This window comes from Triticum urartu, chromosome 5 (genome assembly GCF_003073215.2).
Source record: "Triticum urartu cultivar G1812 chromosome 5, Tu2.1, whole genome shotgun sequence".
Lineage (NCBI taxonomy): Eukaryota > Viridiplantae > Streptophyta > Magnoliopsida > Poales > Poaceae > Triticum > Triticum urartu.
In genome coordinates this window covers 650,381,717-650,402,703 of record NC_053026.1, presented here as the reverse complement: position 1 = coordinate 650,402,703, position 20,987 = coordinate 650,381,717, and the positions used below count along the sequence as shown (strand labels likewise).

The window sequence follows — 20,987 nt, the reverse complement described above, 5'->3', positions numbered from 1 at the left end:
TTCTTCAGTGGATGTCCCTGATTGTGCTATTCTGTAATCTCATGTGTTCTAGCCCTGCAATTGCCCCCTATGTTTTCAGTCTTAGATCCCTCCAGTATTAGAGTGTAAGGTTAGGTTCAAGTGTTATTAGTCATGTATTTGGCAGCATTTTCCATGTGCTTACCCGGTAATATTTATCTGATTTTGCGGTGTAATTCCCATGCTTAGTGCCTGTATTTTGTGGAATTACACTGTATTACTTCTTTGCACTGTAATATTTATCTGATTTTGTGGTGTAATTCCCATATTTAGTGCTTGTATTTTGTAGAATTACACTGTATTACTTCTTTGCACTGTAATTCACCTGATTTGCAGTGTAATTCCCATGCTCAGTCACTATATTTTTTAGTTATATTACAGTGTATTTACCTCAGAATTCCACTGTACTTCTGATGAATTTCATGTAGGCTTCTTCATCACACTGTATTATTCCCTTGATTTACTGTGTAATTCCCATGCTTAGTAACTATTTTTTTGGATATATTAATGTGTAATATTCCCATATTTACGTTTTGTAGTTCCCTTGCTTCAAATTTGTAATTATGGTTGTACTGTAATTCCCATGCCCAGTCATTGTATTTTTTAGTTATAGTGAAGTGTAATTTTCCTCAGGTTTCTTGTGTAACTCCCATGATTTTCATGTATGCTTCTTCATCACTCTGTAATATTTCTCTCATTTACTCTGTAATTCCAATGCTTAGTCACTGTATTTTTTGGATATATTACGGTGTAATGTACCCATATTTTAATTCCAATGCCTCATTTTTGTAGTAATGCTCATATTGTAATTCCCATGCATCGTCACTGTAATTTTCAGCTATATTACAGTGTAATTTTGGGGTATTGTACTCTGTATTTGCCATGCTTCTCCTATGTAATTCCTGTACAACATTAGTGCGTCTTATTTGCAACCATATAGGTCTTGATAAGTTTTCTTATTCTTTGTTGTTAATGTAGTATTTGATTTAGGATTTATGTAGCATTGTTTAAGAGTGTTTTGGTTTTGTAGTTTGAGGAGGGTCCTGGCAACCAGTTTTTTCATGTTTAATGGGTAGGCTATGGAAAGTCTATCATCAGGGCGTTCCGTTAGCATCTTCTTTTGAGAGTGCAGATTGTTTTGCTGACGAACCATTTGCGCCTGTCAATGGTAGCTATTTCTTTCTTTTTCTCTACTTTTTTTCAATTATTATTTCTTGAAGTCTGTTTATTTATTTTGTGTCTGTTGTATTTTGCATTTTTCAGGAACTTTCAGGTGATGAAGCAGACTTTGACCAAGCTCTTTTCAAGTTTTATGTGAACCAAGCTCATTATTTCTCTTTTTTGCTTGTTGTTCTTGAGGATGCTACTGTAGCCACTAAAAATCCAACCAGTTTTGAGTAGAAATTCATATATGCCTGGGCTTCTTCTTTTGTTTTGAACTACATGCCTAACTGTGGCTTGAAATTGCTGCTGGTGTTCATAAGATTGCCTTCTGATGCAGTCTCTTGTTCATTTTGCAGGAACCTCTCAATGTCTTCTTCATCGAGGTATTCATTGTCTGCGTCTTGTTCATGTGAGTCCTCTGTTTCTCCCCTTTGTCCTTCTTGATTTATCTGGTTTGTGTTTGACTTTGATTTATTTGTTGTGGAACTAGGGTCGGTATCTTCAGGGACCTGCAAAATTATTCTTTTTGTGTCCGTTTTAATTTTCAAACAGGTTTGTACAAATACGTTCATATTCTATTTGTGACTTTGATTTATCTATTTATGTGGCTACCTGTTCCAAACTGATGTTGTCAAACATGTGTGCCTCCCAGGGATTAGGTTCTGTTGTGCCTTCTTCGCTTGCTGTAGCTTCATGATGCATTTCCTGCAATGTCTGCAGTGTAAGTGAGATGTTACTTTCTCTCTTTTTTCTCAGTTCAGATATGAGTTATTCAGTACTAGTTTTCCTCTCCATCTTGTGTAATGTTTGCAGCACCATCTCCTGAATGTACCTGCGAGCATCATGATTTCTTTTAATTTAAAACTTCTCCTTCTCAAAGATTTGTAGCTATGCAGTATTTGAATTTCATTTTTACCTTGTAGATAATGTCTGAATTGAGGAGCGCTGTGAATGAAAATGATTCCCGCAAAACATTTTTTGTTAGCATGAATGTATTGTATATAGCATTTTCCTCTATTGATTTTTGCAATCAGTTTGCTAGTATTTATACATGTCTCACATTTAGAATGAGTTCTTCTTGTGACATTGACAGTAGATCCTCTTCAGTCACTCTTCCTATCATGCTCCCCATCTGCAATATTGAAGATTAAATGTGAGAGAATTTTAATTTTGTAAGCGGCAAACTATTATCAGTGATAGCTCTTTTCTCTGCATGTATTTCCTAAGCAGAAAACTGTCAATATTAACTTTTTAAGCTCCAAACTACAAATCATTTTTTAAGGAGCAAAGTGTGAGTTCCTGGTTTTGGACACTGTAAATCCTGGGTGGCATGAGGTGTTTTTACAGTGTAAATCGGTAGTTTGAATGGTAAATGTTGGGTGCTTACTATGTTTATACAATGTAAATTCCAAGGTCTTTGGACTGTATTTGTAATGTATTAAGAATGTAAATTCCAGTGCCATTATACTGAATTTACAGTGTAGATATATGCATTTTTACAGTGTAAATTCCAGGGTTTTAGTACTGAATTTACAGTGCTAAAACTTGGGTATTTACCGTGTAATTATAGGGCCATTATACTGAATTTACAGTGTAAATACTTGTGTATTTACAGTGTAATTACAGGGCCATTGTACTGAATTTACAGTGTAAATACTTGGGTATTTACAGTGTAGTTACAGTACAAAGGCCCTGAATACCTTGGGTATTTACACTGTAAATTCATGCATTTGTACACTGTATGTTGTAGGGTTTTGCATTATATTTACAGTGTAATTTCCAGGGCCATTGTATTGAATTTACAGTGTAGTTACAGGGTCATTGTACTGAATTTACAGTGTAAATTCCGGGTATTTACAGTGTAAATACCGGGTATTTACAGTGTAGGGTGTGTTCGGTGGCATGTATGGACCTAACTTAGTTGTTCTTATCTCATACATGCTGAGTGTAGACATGCTAAGTCCATGCAGTTGCTGTTATTTGGCAGTGATGTATGCGCTGAGACATGCTGAGCTGAGATTTTGTTTGGCAGCCTGCATGTGTTTAGACATGCTGAGCTGAGATTTTATTTGGCAGCCTGCATGTGTTTAGACATGCTGAACAATTTCGAATTCTGAATATTTTTTTTGAATGATGAACAAAATCGAAAAAAATGTCAACACAAATTTAAACATATTTTGATATTCTAAACTTTTTTGGAAAATTAAAATAAATTTTGAAATTCTGTTTTTTAATTTGAGCATATTTGAAATTATGAGTTTTTTTTTGAAAATTTAAACAAAATTTGAATATTTTATAAAAAATTAAAATTCTATTTTTTTTCAAAATTCAAACAAATTTTGATTTACTTTTGAAATTCCGAACATTTATGATTTTTTGAGAAAAATTGAAATTTCAAATATTTATTGAAAATCCAAAGAAATTTTGAAATTATGATTTTTTTTGAAAATTTTTAAAAAATTGAAATTCATTTTTTTTATTTTTTTCTGAAATTCTGAAGTTTTTCGAATATTTAAACAAAATTTGAAATTTTGATTCTTTTTGAAAAAATAAACATATCCAGACATGGTCTAGTCGGTGGGTACGAGTGTCAGGGCCAGCATAGCTGCCTCTATGCACCCTGTCTGGGGTGCATGAGATGAGCATGGCTGAGGGCACTTTTATGCATCAGATGAGCATAGCTCAGGTGAGCCCATGCACCCTACCAAACAAGCAAAAGTGGGTCGGATTAGGAACTTTTGCCCTCATGCACCCTCCATCCACCCTACCAAACACACCCGTAAATACCGGGTATTTACAATGTAATTACAGTACAATCGCCCTGAAAAACACTGTAAATACATGCCTTTGTATAGTGTATGTTCCAGGGTTTGTATTTACAGTGTAAATTCCAGGCCATTGTACTGAATTTACAGTGTAAATACTTGGGTATTTACAATGTAATTACAGTACAATGACCTTGAATATCTTGTGTATGTTCCAGGGTTTTGCATTGTAATTCCATGGGTTGGTCCCTGTTTGGTGTCAGGTTGTTTTGTGGTTATACAGGTGTTATCTGTTCATTTGTGAGGAAATTTGAATGTTGCCGGATTGAAAAACAGTCAAGTGTCAAATAGACACTCCCTATGTTTATACAGTACTATATTAAAGAAGGAAGGAAATAAAAGACGACACGACCGGTTCAACCAACTACAAGTTCGGTAAAGCAAACAAAGATCGACGTGACCATCCGTCCATACATCCAAATCCAAAGCTTTTAGAATTCAGAAACAAAAGACAAATACAAGTCCTAGCCAGGTGTACGGACGGCATAGCAAGTACGTATATCCAATCAAATATGCTTGGTTTCGACAAGAGTAGCAATGTAGGAGCACTTTCTCTCCCCCCCCCCTTTATTGTATGTATATGTATTGGAGTGACCGCCCCAATTAACTTTGATGTTCAATCGTGTACTGCTACAAAGATGTTACAACAGCAACGCCATATGTGTAGCGCTGGAACCAATAACAAGCTTGGTGCTATCTTGAAAACTATCGTAGTGGCTTTGTTTGTCCTGTTCAATTCGCAACTCATAAGTTGAAAGTTAACTGGAGCCGGGGGAGAGTTGGTGTCATAAGAATAAGTGCACTGTACGGACGTAGTAGTATACTTCTTCGGCTTGAGTGGCTGGATATAAATGAAGTGAGTGATTGAGGCAGCTCACTAGCGCGCGTACGTACCACCGATCAATCCATCGAGACATCCGTGATGGCACCGCTCCCAGAGACCACGGCGGAGGCCACTCTAGCGGCGGCGGATGACAGCGGCGACAGCGAGGCGTTGGGTGACGCGTGGGACTACCGCGGCCGGCCGGCCGTGCGCGGCAGCTCCGGCGGGTGGTCCAGCGCCGCCATGATCCTGGGCGTGGAGCTCAACGAGCGGCTGACCACGCTGGGCATCGCCGTGAACCTCGTCACGTACCTCACGGCCACCATGCACCTGGGCAACGCCGCCTCCGCCAACGCGGTGACCAACTTCCTCGGCACCTCCTTCCTGCTCTGCCTCCTGGGCGGCTTCGTCGCCGACACCTACCTCGGCCGCTACCTCACCATCGCCATCTCCACAGCCGTGCAGGCCGCCGGCATGACCATCCTCACCGTCTCCACGGCCGCGCCGGGGCTGCGCCCGGCCGCCTGCAAGGACCCGACGGGCGACGGCAGAGTCCCCGGCTGCGCGCCGCCTACCGGCACGCAGCTCGGCGTGCTCTACCTAGGCCTCTACCTGACGGCGCTGGGCACGGGCGGGCTCAAGTCGAGCGTGTCGGGGTTCGGGTCGGACCAGTTCGACGAGTCCCACGCCGGGGAGCGGCGCCGCATGGCGCGCTTCTTCGGCTGGTTCTTCTTCTTCATCAGCCTCGGCTCCCTCCTCGCCGTCACCGTGCTGGTGTACGTGCAGGACAACGTGGGCCGGCGCTGGGGCTACGGCGCGTGCGTGGTGGCCATCCTCGCCGGCCTCGGCGTGTTCCTGGCCGGCACCCCCAGGTACCGGTTCAAGAAGCTGGCGGGGAGCCCGCTGACGCAGATCGCGGCCGTGACCGCCGCCGCCTGGAGGAAGCGCGCGCTGCCGCTGCCGTCTGACCCATCCTCCCTCTACGACGTGGACGACGCGGCGGCCGCCGGCGAGGACGTCGGGGGCAAGCGGAAGCTGCCACACTCCAAGCAGTGCAGGTAACTGCAATTAACAACGTTCCTATCCGCTTCCATGCATAGTTCCATGATTAATTAATTTGTCGGTGGCGGGCGGCGTTGCATGCAGGACCATAGTAATTCATTCAAAATATAATATGCTGTAGCAGTGTGTACTTTGATTGGCGCCGGCCGGGATTATAGTTGTTATCGATAGCGTCGTTGGTTTCTAGTCTGGCATGTGTCATGGCATCGTGTGGATCTATGGATCACTACTAGGTAGACACATCATGCATGACACCATAATTATCTTGTGCTGAACAAGAACAATGTATGCTTAGTGTAGTGTAGTAGTCCACGAGGCAATGCACAGTACGTGGTACATATATAACCTTGTCACACTCACACGTAGGGGGTACCTAAAGCAGTGTACCATGCACGTGGCTTAATTCACGTGTGCTGTCACGTAGGTGAGCACGTAGGTCCGGCATGTGTACATATAGTGATCTGTCAATCTGTGTCACGCGCGTAGGACGGGTCGATCGAGTATCGACCTGTGAGCTGTGAGCGTGTGACACCACCATATATCGCTAGCATCACATATTCACATGCATGTCCACACAGGCATGCAAAAATGCATCACTACCTGTATGTTTGTTTGTGCATGTGATGCCCATGACCTGATCGCCCGTCGTTGATCTAGGGCTGGTCGTAATGAAATTATCATAAGCGGTATCATGCATGACAATTAGACTTTTTGGATAAATTGGCACACAATTAAATAAGAAAAAAGAGGGTGTGGTATCATATCATGATACCGTATCATATTAAATGTTGTACTACTTTGTGTCATGCATGGCAATTAATAATGCCACCTAAAATACTAACTTATGATACTATGTATTACGGAGGTAGTATCATATACTAGTATCATATGCATGATACTAGTATATGATACTCTCACATTACAACCAGCCTACAGATATAGGCAGTATGCAGCTAAACGTAAATAATTAAGCATTGAAACCTGATCATTGGCAGCTAACGTTGTGAGGCAGATAGATGAGATAGATGGTGTTGGTTGAGTTGGTTCCATATGCTTAGTACAGTATTGGGCAGACAGTGCAGTGCACCACTAGAGAGTGGGCAGTCCCACCCCCACATGGCCAATGGCTGGTCTGTCTGATCGTTGTTTCTTTTCGTGAATGCATGATAGCTGGTCGAATGTTGTCAAGGAGTACGTACAAAAGCACATGCATGTTAGTACATGCACGTACTATAGCTGGGCTAAACTAGTGCCCCAAGAAATACTCTGGCGTGGCGCATGGGAACCAACCAATAAATTCACAAAAGAAAAACCCAAGAGCTCAGCCTTTTGTTGGGTTGGGTTGGGTTGGGTTGGGCCCCAAGCACGTGCTTCTGCTATACCCCCTTCGTTGCTAGTACCAAAGCTAGAGGAGAATTTGTTGGAGATACGCCTGCCTGCCTGCCTGCCACACATGCATTCTTGTTTGGCACTAGTGCGGCCAGCATGTTCTCCAGCTAACTTTGAATCTTGGACGATGTCGCTCAGAAAATTCATCTTCATTTGTTGCACTCCATCTGTTTTTAAATATAAGCATTTTTAGGATTCCAATATAGACTATGTACAGAGCAAATTGAGTGAATCTACATTCTAAAATACATCTATATACATTTATATATAATCGTTATTAAAATATCTAAAAGGTTTTTTATTTAGAAACGGAGAGAGTATATATATACATATAATACTATAATATTAGCACTGCATACAGTACTCCATTCATCTCAAAATAAAATAAGTGTCTCGACTTTAGAGCACCTATTTTGGGATGGGGAGAGTACTTCTGGTGTTGCTTTTCACGGCGCCCTGATCTGTACATTATCAGTTTAGTTCATTCAGTTCACGGGCGTGCGTTCAGTGCTCACTCACACACACAGTCACATGCATGTGAACGGTGAACCTGCTGCAACCACGACGTGTTGTCTCTGTACGGGCGCTAGCATGAGTTTGTACGTTCCCACCGTTCAATTCAGATTTCAAGCGCACTGACCAGCTTTCCTTTTTCAAGTAAATTTCATACGATCTTTTATTTTGCGGAAAAGAATTTTATATGATCCCTTTAAAAAAAGACAACAAGCCTCCTTTTGATTTCCATTAAAGTAGAAACCGCTCACCCAAATTTCTTACAAAGCAAAATGAAGGAACAGAAATAGAAAAAGAAAGGCTAGAGAGACCATGTTCAGGCACTCCAGGTGATACTAAAAGGGTGTGTCTAGGGCACAGCTAGATGTGCTCTAGTTATTTCACATCTAAGTGAGTGAATCAAGCATAAAGAGAAAAAGGAAAAAAAAGAAAATATTCACACGAATCTCAATGTAAGATCAATGACATATGACTTAGATGTGCAATACTTATGGCACATCTAGATGTGCTTTAGCAAAACTGATACTAAAACTCCACCCGCACGTTACGCATGAGCTTCACGGCACACAGCCAGGCTCCAGGATCATCATGAATTATTTTTATAAAAAAGAAAAATTTATAAATCAAAGGCATTTGGTGCTGATGGTAGGAGTAACTATTTTCTGGACTGGTTCATACGATGAGGGGGGTTGGCTGCACTCTTTTCCAAGAAAACCAAAGGCATTTGGTGCTGATGGTAGGAGTAACTATTTGCTCGACTATTTGGAAGACTAGAAATATAGTTTTCTTTTATATATATATATATATATATATATATATATATATATATATATATATATATATATATAAAGAGGGGCGAAAGCCTTTTTCGGTAAATAGAGTTTTTCCTTTTTATAAAAAAAATCATGCTGATAGTAGGAGTAACTATTTTCTAGGCCTGGAGTACAAAACCCTTCAGGGGCCTAGAGCACAAATGACCACTTGCTAGACAAGCTTGACAACACGGCCGGGCCGGCAAAATCCAAGCCCTGTGCAACTCTAAAACGAGGCCCTATCTCACATGAAAAATTAATATTATTTGTGTTCCTATGAACTTTAATGCATATAAAGGTTTACAGCTCTCAAAATTCTAATGTATATGACATAATATTTTACATAACTTTTCTACTAATGTTTCCCTGTGATGATTCAAATATGTATTCTTGAAACACAAGATACAGAGATGAATAAAATAAGATTGAACTATTGAAGATTAACAAAATTGCTACCTCTAACTCACCTAGTCTATACGACGATCATTGACCGAGAAGAGAATCGATCTCTAGGCCCTAGGGATTCCTCTGCCGTCAGTAGCCAAAATTAATCAGAAATTTAGTAATTACTAGTCAAAAGAGGATCGACTCATCAGGCACTGGATTGGAGATCAGAAATTGAATTGTCGCGTCTCGCTTGTCATCACTCGTTGAGTCGTCATCGCTCATCGCCCACGCCGGAAGGAAGACGATTGTTCTGGAATCGGGAGGCCCGTCGCCATCGCTGGTCGCTGGTCGTCGCTCGCCGGGTTCATCACACCCTGGTTCGTATGGAATCGGATCGCCGCGAGTCGCGACCTGGAGTTGGATAGGGAGTTGGGGTCTTGGGGACGTAAGTGCTGGCGTCTCGCGAGCGAGTAGCGACGCACACGCGTGATACACCCACGATCGAGTCGCCCAGCAGAGTCGCGAATGCGGACCAACGCCCCATGTAGCCCAGCGTCCAGATTCCAGAAACTAGCCTCATGCCCTTCTGATTGTTACTCCCTCCTTTTCTAAATATTTGTCTTTTTAAAGATCTCAAATGGTTACCACATACGAATGTATATAGACATATTTTAGAATATAGATTCACTCATTGTACTCCGTATGTAGTCACTTGTTGAAATTTCTAGAAAGACAAATATTTAGGAACGAAGGGAGTAATAGGCTTATATATAAAAAATTGGCCCCTGTGCGGGCCGCACAGTTGGCACACCTATGAGTCCGCCCTGCTCGACAAGGTTGCAGCCAAAGTACAAATGATCCACACTCTCCTTATACCTACAAAAGTGACACTCCTCATTCCTAGTTCAGCCTCTCCTGGCTATGGATTAGGTTATCTTTGGTCAAGATGCTATTCTTAGGCACCAACCAGGGAAAGACCTTAATTTTGTGAGGGGTCTTCAACTTACAAATACCTCTATATCCCACCAAATTGAGGACTTCAAGAAAATATAATGATCTCTCCCCAAAAATTATTTTTACTATTCAAATTCCATCTCGATCTATCATTCCTGTCAATTAGAACCACATCATCCACCAGACTATTCAATTCCTTTCATTGATTTGCAGTCTCTCATACGAGTTCTTCTAAATCTAAAACGATCTCAATCATCATGACTAACTTGCTGCACAGTCACCATCTTTTTAAATGTGTTGTTATATAATCTAGGAAATAGTTGATAAGGATTTTGTTCCCTAGCCACACATCTTCCCAAATCAAAGTTTTTGCCCCATCACCAACCACCCTGCTAGATGCACTAAGGAAACCATCCCTGACTTTCTAATCCTTGCCAAAAATGTGAACCACTGGCTCCATCACACAACCCTGACATAGTTTGTTCATGTAGACATTTCTTGGTCAACAGCGGTTGCCATAATCCTTCAGAATTATCCAGTTTTCCATAACCTTTTCATTAGTAGAAATTTATTCATCACCTATAGGTCTAGCACCCCCAAACTACCACAACTCTCAAGCAAGCAAAATGTAGGCTGATTAACTAGATGATATTTTCTCTTGTCTTCATTTTCTTGCCACACCATCTCGGCTCTGCTAGAATCCATGTTCTTTAGCACTCCTTTAGGAGCTTCTAGGAAGGAAAGCATATACAAGGGAATGCCACTAAGACATGAATTCACTAGGGTAACAGTGCTTTGCACGATCTGGAGGTCAAGAGCACCCATGACATGCAAGGTGTTTGGGTGGTTGGCAGCACGCGATAGATATTGGACGGCCAGGCTAGAGCGGCGTGGGCTTCCGCACCCAATAGATTGTCCATTTTGTGACCAACAACTTGAGAACCTTCAACCCATTCTTCTTGGGTGTGTGCTTGCAAAGGAGGTGTGATTAACTAGATGATATTTTCTCTTGTCTTCATTTTCTTGCCACACCATCTCGGCTCTGCTAGAATCCATGTTCTTTAGCACTCCTTTAGGAGCTTCTAGGAAGGAAAGCATATACAAGGAAATGCCACTAAGACATGAATTCACTAGGGTAACAGTGCTTTGCACGATCTTGACATGCAAGGTGTTTGGGTGGTTGGCAGCACGCGATAGATATTGGACGGCCAGGCTAGAGCGGCGTGGGCTTCCGCACCCAATAGATTGTCCATTTTGTGACCAACAACTTGAGAACCTTCAACCCATTCTTCTTGGGTGTGTGCTTGCAAAGGAGGTGTGGTCAGTTATCCTCGGGGATTGGGGAAAGCTTGAGTGGATCCCAACAATGGACAATGACCTGGTGTATTGGTGGACAAGAAAGGAAGCTGCGGGATGGCTCACTAGTGACATTAAAATGACCATCTTGCTTGTTTTATGGAGCCTTTGGACGCACAAGAACAATGTGGTGTTCAATGGCATGACCCTAGGGAGATGGATGTAGTGCCTAAGGTTCAAAGTGAAGGGGCAGCATGACTTATCCATACGGCGGGCCTCATAGATGGATGGCGTTTTAGCGAGTGGTAAGTTTTCTGTTTCCACCTTCTCCTGAGTTGGGAGGGCATTCAACCGTTCATTGGCATTCTTCCGGGCGTCTTGCCCTTCCTTCTATGCTACTAGTGTGTCCATCTTTGGACGTATCCTTAAAATAGGGTAACCCGGTCTTCAGTAGAAAGACGATTACCCTTACAACCAAACATTTTCTTGTCAATCTTCTCTTCGACAAGAACCCATCAAGTGTTACTTAATATTTTAGCATCCACATGCACCCCAAGTTGTTTCAAGGTTAGAAACCCAACTCACAAGTGAAATCTCCATGTATTCCTACAATCTACTATTGGGCTCACCCAAGCAAAAAAATCCACTCTTATGAAAATTGATCTTTAGTCCGGATAGCTGCTCAAAAACACATAATATATACTTCAGATTCCTTGCATTAGATAGCTCATCATCCGGTAGGAAGATAGTGTCATCAGCATATTGGAGCAGTGCCAAGACACCATCTACCAAATTAGGAGCCAGCCTAGAAATCAGAAATCATGCCCTGACTTGAGCTCTTTTAGTAAGGACAACCAACCCATCGGCTATTATGTTAGAAAACAATGGGGATAGTGGATCCCCTATCCGATCCCTTTAAAGTGTGAAAGTATGGACCAATATGGTCATTAACTTCAAAGCAACTCTTCCACCTCCAAGCAACTTCATCATCCAATCCGCCGAGAGGCCGAGACATCTCCAAAGCCCTTTAAAGGGGGAAGTATGGAATCCAAATTTTATAGAATTCGGGAGGATTTTCTTCCTAACAAAGGTTTCTTGCACAAATCTATTTGGTCTACATGATTTGAAACCATAGAAATTGCTACTATAGTCTACTAGCTAATTGTTCGTGCGTTGCAATGAGGGCATACATATTCTAATGGTTCAACACCAATAACGTCCGACGTAAATCTTACACCCAACATATTCTAGATCTTGGTTAGTGCTGGACGTGGGTGAGGGGGGTCGTGGGTAGGGGGAGTTTTTTGTTTGAAGCTAGCGAAGGGGGAGTTGGACATACAAACATGCAATCCCCGACTCCTTTTTTTTCTAAACACCTTCCCACGGTATTAATGAACTAAAAGGATGTTACATCATTCGTTATGGCATACATCACGCAGGGTGGACGGCTATTAAAAAGAAAACCATCCGACCTATTATCAAATCTAAACATCATAATCTCGTGCGCCATCAAGTTGGCCGAACGATTGATCTTTAATAGTAGAGATATTGTATGCAATTTCAAAGGAAATTACAGTTGGTAGTAATCTCATGGAAAATTTTCTTTTGTTGCTATGACAACTATACCATGCATCTAATGGTATACAGAAGTTCTTGCATTTTTCCATGTGGTGCAACCAAACAGCTTCTATGCGCTTTTGTAGAATTTAATAATATGACATTCTAACCATGTGTGATTTATCCTATTTTCACGTTTTTAGAATCCGGCAGACAACTCCTTTGGGCTCCTCCTCCTTGATACGTGTAATGTTTCTAACACACAAAGTATGAGTAAACTGAGACAGATAGAGTATTTACGAACAATGGTTAATTAATTCAGTTTCTAATCATATGGTGTACTCTTGATGTTGCTTATATTAATTATCATGGATTAATGATCATCCACGTGCAGGTTCCTTGATCAGGCTGCAATAGTAGAGGTGGAGCTGGAGCCGTCGTCCCCGTCGTCGGGGAAGAAGAAGAGGAAGAAGTGGGCGGTGTGCACAGTGACAGAGGTTGAGGAGGTGAAGCAGGTGGTGCGGATGCTGCCCACGTGGGCCACCACCATCGTCTTCTGGACCGTCTACGCGCAGATGACCACCTTCTCCGTCTCCCAGGCCCAAGCCTTGGACCGCCGTCTCGGCCCCTCCTTTGTCATCCCCGCCGGCTCCCTCACCGTCTTCTTCGTCGGCTCCATCCTCCTCACCGTCCCTATCTACGACCGCCTCATCGCGCCGCTCGCTCGCCGCCTCACTGGCAACCCTCAAGGCCTCTCCCCGCTCCAGCGCATCTTCGTCGGCCTCTTCCTCTCCATCCTCGCCATGGCCGTTGCCGGGCTAACCGAGCGCCACCGCCTCTCCGCCTCTACCGCGGGCATCCAGCTCTCCGTCTTCCTCATCGTGCCACAGTTCCTCCTCGTTGGCGCCGGAGAGGCGTTCACATACATCGGCCAGCTCGACTTCTTCCTCCGCGAGTGCCCCAGGGACATGAAGACCATGAGCACCGGCCTCTTCCTCACCACGCTCTCGCTTGGCTTCTTCCTCAGCTCCGGTCTCGTCTCCGTCGTGCACGCGGTGACCACCTCCGGTGGCCGGAGACCGTGGCTCGCCAACGACATTGACAAGGGGAGGCTCGACTACTTCTACTGGCTGCTCGCCGCCATCAGCACCGCCAACCTTGGGATCTTCGTCGCCGCCGCCAAGGGGTACGTGTACAAGGAGAAGCGCCTGGCAAACGCCGGCTTCATCGAACTCCACGTCGAAGAAGTGGCCGTCCATGCTTGATAGATGACGAACTGGGTTTTAGTTTAGTTTTATTGTATTTTAGAACCTCGGTGATGATGGTGATGAAAATTTGTAAGAGCAGAACAGAATAAAAATGTTTTAGGTGTTTATCAACGGCTCTGCAGAATGCACGAGTTGCTTGTCGAGGTTAAGGCACCGCTAGATAAGTGCAACACATAAAAATATCAAGTATGTCATGATCTTGGAGATAAGTGCAACATAAAAATGTCAAGTATATCATGACCTTGGAGATAAGTGCAACATAAAAATGTCAAGTATGTCCTGATCTTTCCAGGCAGAATTGCTGGGATTTGGTTAACTGCACAAACATTCTTGATCAGCGCTTGATCACTAGATTTATACTTAAGCACTTGATAACAAGGCACTCATTGGTTGTGTGAAAACATATACAGCTAAAGAAGAATATTATTATTGACAATCTAGGTTTAACAACCACAAGCTATAGCACCTACTACATCTTGCAAGCCTGTGGACACAGACACAGTTTATAATGTCCATAGTCGTATGTCATAGTATTTGTTTACATACAGGGGAGATGAATGAGCTCATCTCTCCACAATGAGGATTGGGAAAGCCAGCTAGTAGTTGTAGTATATATTTTCAGTAATACTTTTCACGCTAACACCTATTTGGTGGAAATGGAATAGCTGCTACATAATTGAGCTATATACCCACACTAGCGGGAACCGGATAAGTTTTCTTGTCGGGCAATTCACCGAATATATCGCGGCAGCCATCCCATTTCCTCTGCTCTCTCGCCTCCCAGTAACCGCCGGTGTAGTGGAACGCTCCGTCTTCGGTGTCCCTGTCGAACCATCTCGGTTTCCATCCATTATCCTGCATTTTCCGTGCCTGTACATGAAGAGATCCAGTACTTCAGTTAAGACATTTTTGTGAAAGTAGGGCCTTCAACAGAACTGTGAACGCAAGTGTTATTTCCATGAACATGTAGGAGAACATGCAGGAAGATGTACCATCCGTTGCCTTGTCTCCAACCGTAGCTTCTCAGAGTTGGCTTTATCGTACTCCCCATTCTCTAGGTGTCGCTGATCCGGTCTGAGCCTTGAATCTGTTGGAGGAAGTTTCTCCTAAACAATAGGCAAAAACGGAGCTTCAGTATCAGAGCTAGCTGAGAGAAGTACCGAGATAGCGAGCTGAATCTGCCAATGGTGTACCTTGAGATTTGGAGTCAGCTCGTTTAGGGTTATAGCAAATGATGACAAATTGTATCGTGTGGGATTAGTTGGAGGCTCATGTTTCTCCCACAGCAGAGTGGATTCAGCACTGGAATTTACTCCGTCATTAGTAACATTGCAGTACAAGCTCTCGTCCCACTTTCCCCTTAAGGTAGCAACCTTGGTACCGCCAATATCCTCAACAACTCCTTGAACCTTGCATAGGACTATATCTTAGTAAGATCTATGGAGATGACAGGGAAGGTGAAAAACACATAGGTTGTGGGAACTGGCATTTATGTTCTGTTTTACCTGTCGAGGGTTACGTTCAAGAAACGACTGCTGTTTAAAGGTAAGCTTGCATGAATGTTGTCTGTTCCCACTTATTTTCATCGTCCCATGATGATGGCAATAAAGTCTACCGATGATAAGGTTATTAATGGTTGTTGTAACCTGGCACAGAGAGTAAGAAGTTCAGATTTTTCATAAGCAAAAAAAAAAGGGTTCACTACTATGAGACCTGCTGGACAAGCATCGTTTATTGGATTTGGGCATGGGTGAGGCGGTCTGCCTGTCCTGCAATCAATGATTAAAGGCTAGTGGTCTCCAGGAAGGTCTTTTACCTTGCTCCATTTGAAAATTTCTCCATCATCGAATTCTAATGTTAAAACACCAACAGGATCAAGCTGAATTGTTTGTCCCCAGAATTTGCTCTTTACATTGCTCTCTCCCCAAAATTTCCATCCTCTTCCTTCACAATGACAGGCCATGACCATTGGATGATGACTAACCTGGTACCAAGAAGGGAATAACATAATGACTTCAGGTATAGTTCGTAACAGTAACAGCAAAAGGTCTAACGGCAGATAACAGTAGAAAGTGAAATTACAACTGTTTGTAGAGAACAAATAGAAATATATCATGACAATTCTCACTGAATGAAACTTGCTAAACTTAGTTCCATCGTTACCAATAACTGACCTTTTCTGAGAAGAAACGGATTCCATTTTCAGGAAAATCAGCTTCATAAGTTTCCCCTAGCAAAGGATTAAAAGGTTTGCAGGGCCGGCCATCAGAGGAAGCATACCCAGAGACAGCGAATGCAGCAACACATAGAGTTCTCATCACACTGTTGCCCTGGATTCAGATTGATGCTCAGAATACTGAAAAATTATAGCCAGCTAGTTTCCAGACTAACAGTGAACTATTAATTGATCAGAGTTGGTAAAAATGTAACAGATGCCATGTTGCATCTAATGAACAAATAAAATTCAGATCAGCCAGATAAGATACATTTAGAATGAGTCATGGTGGAAATAAACATCTTGTTGTTCACTAAATTTTAAAAGCTACCACTAATTTTAAGTATCATTGACAAGACAGAAACAAAAACAAAAAAACAAATCACAAGAAAGATGCATGAAGGATGACATTTTCATACCTTTAGGCCATAATCATATGCATGGTCCAACAAATGAGAATATTCCAAGTCTTCAAAGCATTTTTGAAGAGATGAAATCGGTTCATTAAAGTAAACAGGCAGGCAGACCCGCGTCAGATCTTTCCCAACATTGTCCTTGATCATTGACCAAAGACTAACGCCCTTCTCCTTTTCAACTGGTTCAGGCAACTTTGTGCGGCGTTTTGGTGGCAGCAATAAACATTCATTCTCTCCCTTGCCAGATCTTGATTCTACAAAATTATGATTGTATTGCTGGACATCGTTGCTCGAATTTGAATGCTTCATCCTCATGTCAGGACTCGCAGCAGAATCACTGAAACTTTGTCTTGTATCACAGAAGTTATAGTCATCTTCATCTGACGATTCATCTAACTCCTGAATCCCAGCATCATCGGATGATTCCGTGTTGCTGCTCTCTGATAGAAAAAGGTCAAGAAAAAAAAGTAAGAACAACAGAAAGCTAAAATTCATTTTCTCTTTTATCTTGCTCCACATATGAAAGCTCAACAGATAAACATGGCATTCTGCATTTTCAAAATTTGATGTGATATGATAGCAGTTTAACAACAAACAACAAAAAGATTATCAAATAAACATGTTCAAACATCCATCTTGAGACAACGGTACAGCACGAGAGCAACTGGAAATTGTGCATTAAAAGCTTAAACTGAGAGGATGAGGAAAAAAGGTACAAACACCGATCAAACTAGAAATACCAAATTGATATTTTTCCTCGAAGCTAATTGCATGAATCATGGATGCGAACAGGATTCTAGTATGAGAAACATAGAAAACATAAAGAGTTCAAAAAAAAAAATCAAGTACCACAACATTTTCCATGTCCAGAGCAGGAACATTCAGGTCTGATAGAGTGTGTAGTATCTTGTTCATTAAGTACCTGAAAGACACAGCATATCAGCATGAAGAGCAGGTTATTGCATTTCTCTATATTGCTTAGTTCAGTTTCCAACTGGGAATAAGCAGGGGAAGACCCAAAATTTCCGGTCTGACTGTTGTTATTCTGCCTTTTGAGGTCAATCAAACTGATTTTCCTCTTAATAATTATTATTAAGCAGTATTTAGTGATAGTTTGGGCCTGAGCACTGGGAGGATGCCCGGGGTGTAGTTATTACGGCAATCACGCACATCACATCCAAAATAAAATCAATATGGTTATGTCACCAAAAAATCTCAATAGAAATGAGGATCTTTCTACAGTTTACTGTAATACTTATACAATGCTGGAAGGGTCAAACGAAATCAGAGATAAGTGTCTGCGGTATCCTTAATTCTTCTAGACGGGGCGAACTTTTTTGGATTAAGGTTGGCATGTTCAACTTCTGTACATGTAACTCAAATTAAAACAGAGTTAGAATGGCTACTGATTATTTCATAATCCACGATAAATGCAAAACCCATTATTTCGAATTAATCAAAAAATTATAATTTCTTCTAATAACTCAAAAAGCGACTTGAATATAGTGTACTGAGGGTACAGGGACCACACAGTTGATTCTAAAAAAAGTTCAACAGTGCACCAAATGCTTTCTTGCAATCCACGTTAAATTAATGAGATGGTCAATCATCAAAGTAGTGGGAGCAGATTGAGTTCACTGATACACCTAGCAGCAAGTCTTGAGAAAATGTTACCTCAAGCTGTTGTGGAAGACTGCCAAGAAAGCTCAAATACTCTTCACAACGTTGTTTCATCTGTGTATAATACTGCAAGAATTCTGAATGGACAATCTGCTCACAGTCTTTAATAACCTCTTCACCAAGACCTTCAGCATGCATACGATTTCTAAGCCTGTCTGTAGAAAAGGATGCATCATTCTGGTCATACAGTAAGACTCCATTGGGAGAAGATTCACTTCTCGCAGAAACAAGGGCTTCAATCCAAGCCACACGATCCTTAACTGAGTTGGTTCTCAGCTGAAGCGTCTTGGTTGGAGTAATTATATAGAACCGCTTATCGTCTGATTTACTTTCACGGAATGATGATATCTGGCGAAATTTTAGATGATAAAGTTAGCAACCAAAACCTGCAGATCTAACAAGATTACATATTCTCTCTATACACTATGCCATTCAATGAGACTTGCCCAAATTAATAAGAAAGATGCCCTCAGATTATTTTTTTATATTCGATAAAGAGCACATTCTAACAAAGTCATGCATTTTTAGAACAACCAGCAGAAAACTAATAGTCTAAATATGCCTTTAAGAAAACCAGACATACTTTATGGGGATGTTTTAATGAAACACAATCGATTCATGTAAAAGAAGTGAGAACCTGACTGGTGGAACACAATCATCGGTGTAATTGGCATACCGGACCGACTAGCCAGCAGCCAAAGAATTGAATTGTTTTGTGCAATGTGTAGTTTTCTGCCAAAACATGTGCAATTTTAAGCATGTGCCAACTGTTTGTGTGGTTCTGTGGAATGCGAATCAGAAAGTGTTGTTTGTTCACAGCTACAAAAAACCATGTGTAGTACTTAGAATTACTCCTAGTAGGTAAACAAAAGAAGAGAGAATGTACTACACTGTAGAGCCTTTGCTTTACCGCATCATTTCAACTGAAATTGTTGAAGGTATGAATGTGGCTACCTGGCAGCACTAACAACTATAGACAGGATGGTTCACAGTTTCACACAAACACGAGGGCCCTAAAAGTCCCCTTCCCCACCATATGCCTCAGATTCCAACAGCTCAAGAACATCCAATGCCAAGGCCCCATCAGTACCCAGTTTAAACCCGAGAGAGCGAATCCAGCTGGAAGCCAGTTGGTTGCTTCACATGCCCAGCACAGCGCATGGTGTCATTCTTCATATGTGGAGACTCACCGGAGGAGATACTTCTTCACCAGAGGGGGCTGTAAAATGTAATGTAAAAAAGGGCAAAAAGGAAAAGATGGCAAGCAGCATTGCTAATCTTGTTTAGCCCCATTGGTGTGAGTTGATCTCCACGGAGATGGTGCTCACTGTCACTGGCAACCCCTACCTGGGTCTGGGTGGTTGGATCCCACAACAGCATTTGCGTTGCAGGAAAGCTCACGTGTGCTTTGCCAATTCAAAAGGGGCAGTTGCTTTCAGGAAAGGCACGCATAACTAAGCAGTAAGCACTCGCCGTCGCCGTTCCGCCATCTCCATCGATCGATTAATCCAGGTAATTAACTAAACAAATGTATACTAGTACAGTTTAGTACGTACTGTAGGTTGGTAAATGTCGCAGCTCTAGCTTGTTGTGAAGATCTGGGAAGTGGGTGTCGATGATTCTGATGTGGGTGGGGTGGAAGCTAAGCTAGGTAGAGTCAGTGGATGCGGACACGGCCGAGGCCGAACTCAGAGTGATGTGACGCGTTGGTCTCTCTAGCTTTACAGCTCCCATTTGTTTGTTTGTTTGTTACTGTGTATTTTATCTATGCGCATAGCTCCACCTGCTCTGAATCCACCTAGTAAGATTATTATCATCAGAGCAGAGCATTAACAGTTGAAGATCATCGCCATGGCCGGCAGGCATTGAGTAGCAAGCAGTGGAACAATGGCGAAACCTCCCTGAATCTGTCTTCTAATAACAGACCAACTGGAAAAAAGGGCAAGAATCTACCAGGCTAAAAATAAAATTCGATTCTTTCGGGTGGGGAAAGAGAAGCAGAGGAGCGCGCGGCGGCGGCGGGATCAATCAGATGGGATGAGACGGGCGGACGGACCTTGAGGTGCACGAGCCCAATGGGGCGGTCCTCGGGGGCGGCGGCGGCGTACCCGGCGGGGCCGATCAGCCTGGGGCGGCCGTCCTCCGGCGCGGGCGCCGAAGGGGTCGGGGAGCCGGCGGCGCGGGGGCGGATCTTGGAGTAGGCGAGGAGGCCGCCGCGGAGGATGGCGAACCAGCGCGGGCGCCAGCCCTTGCCGATGTTGGTCCACTTGTGGAGCAGCCCGGCCACGGCGGCCGGCGCCGGCGCGGGCGGGGGCGAGGACGGGGAGCGGTCGGCGCACCACCCGCCGGGGCAGTCCACGGGGAGGCAGCAGAGCGGGTGCAGGTCCCGCGCCCGCATCCGCATCGTCGTCGATCCCCTCCCCCCCTTTCTCCTTGGCTCGCGCACAAGCACAATCACAGTGGCATTTGTTTTTTGCTGATTCCTCGGCTGGAGGGAGGGAGGGAGGTAGGTAGGCAGCTGACGATCACGATGGAGTGGGGCGGAGGAGACGAGAGGCGCGCCGATTTTATAGGAAGCCGGCGGCGCAAGTCGTCGTCGTCGTCGACT

General features: G+C 43.0%; 2 protein-coding genes across 3 annotated transcripts; one reads left to right on the top strand and one right to left on the bottom strand.

Moving 5' to 3' along the window:
• The first annotated feature begins 4,802 nt into the window (after positions 1–4,802).
• Positions 4,803–14,199, top strand: LOC125511573 (protein NRT1/ PTR FAMILY 6.3-like). Its single transcript, XM_048676982.1, has 2 exons — positions 4,803–5,888; positions 13,195–14,199. The coding sequence occupies exons 1-2, from the start codon at positions 4,930–4,932 to the stop codon at positions 14,063–14,065; spliced, it is 1,830 nt and encodes a 609-aa protein (XP_048532939.1). The 5' UTR covers positions 4,803–4,929; the 3' UTR covers positions 14,066–14,199.
• A 274-nt stretch (positions 14,200–14,473) lies between these two features.
• On the bottom strand, positions 14,474–20,987 carry LOC125511572 (oxysterol-binding protein-related protein 1B-like). 2 transcript variants are annotated; one of them, XM_048676980.1, is made up of 10 exons: positions 20,436–20,982; positions 18,374–18,727; positions 17,549–17,621; positions 16,703–17,139; positions 16,243–16,398; positions 15,885–16,052; positions 15,574–15,714; positions 15,262–15,477; positions 15,061–15,174; positions 14,474–14,938 (listed from the first exon to the last, which is right to left on the bottom strand). In XM_048676980.1, exons 1-10 carry the CDS (start codon positions 20,781–20,783, stop codon positions 14,750–14,752), a joined length of 2,196 nt encoding a protein of 731 aa, XP_048532937.1. In that variant the 5' UTR covers positions 20,784–20,982; the 3' UTR covers positions 14,474–14,749. The 2 variants fall into 2 exon arrangements, with proteins under 2 accessions (XP_048532937.1, XP_048532938.1); XM_048676981.1 differs by lacking the exons at positions 14,474–14,938; positions 15,061–15,174 and having other exon boundaries at positions 15,262–15,488; positions 20,436–20,987.

What these genes read in the sequence shown, in the direction of transcription:
- LOC125511573 (XM_048676982.1), top strand. Translation starts at nt 4,930, where the DNA reads ATGGCACCGCTCCCAGAGACCACGGCGGAGGCCACTCTAGCGGCGGCG. An exon ending in CCACACTCCAAGCAGTGCAG is followed by an intron (nt 5,889 to 13,194) that starts GTAACTGCAATT and finishes ATCCACGTGCAG; the next exon opens with GTTCCTTGATCAGGCTGCAA.
- LOC125511572 (XM_048676980.1), bottom strand. Translation starts at nt 20,783, where the DNA reads ATGCGGATGCGGGCGCGGGACCTGCACCCGCTCTGCTGCCTCCCCGTG. An exon ending in TCCGTTTCTTCTCAGAAAAG is followed by an intron (nt 16,053 to 16,242) that starts GTCAGTTATTGG and finishes TCTTGGTACCAG; the next exon opens with GTTAGTCATCATCCAATGGT. An exon ending in TTGAACGTAACCCTCGACAG is followed by an intron (nt 15,478 to 15,573) that starts GTAAAACAGAAC and finishes GTCCTATGCAAG; the next exon opens with GTTCAAGGAGTTGTTGAGGA.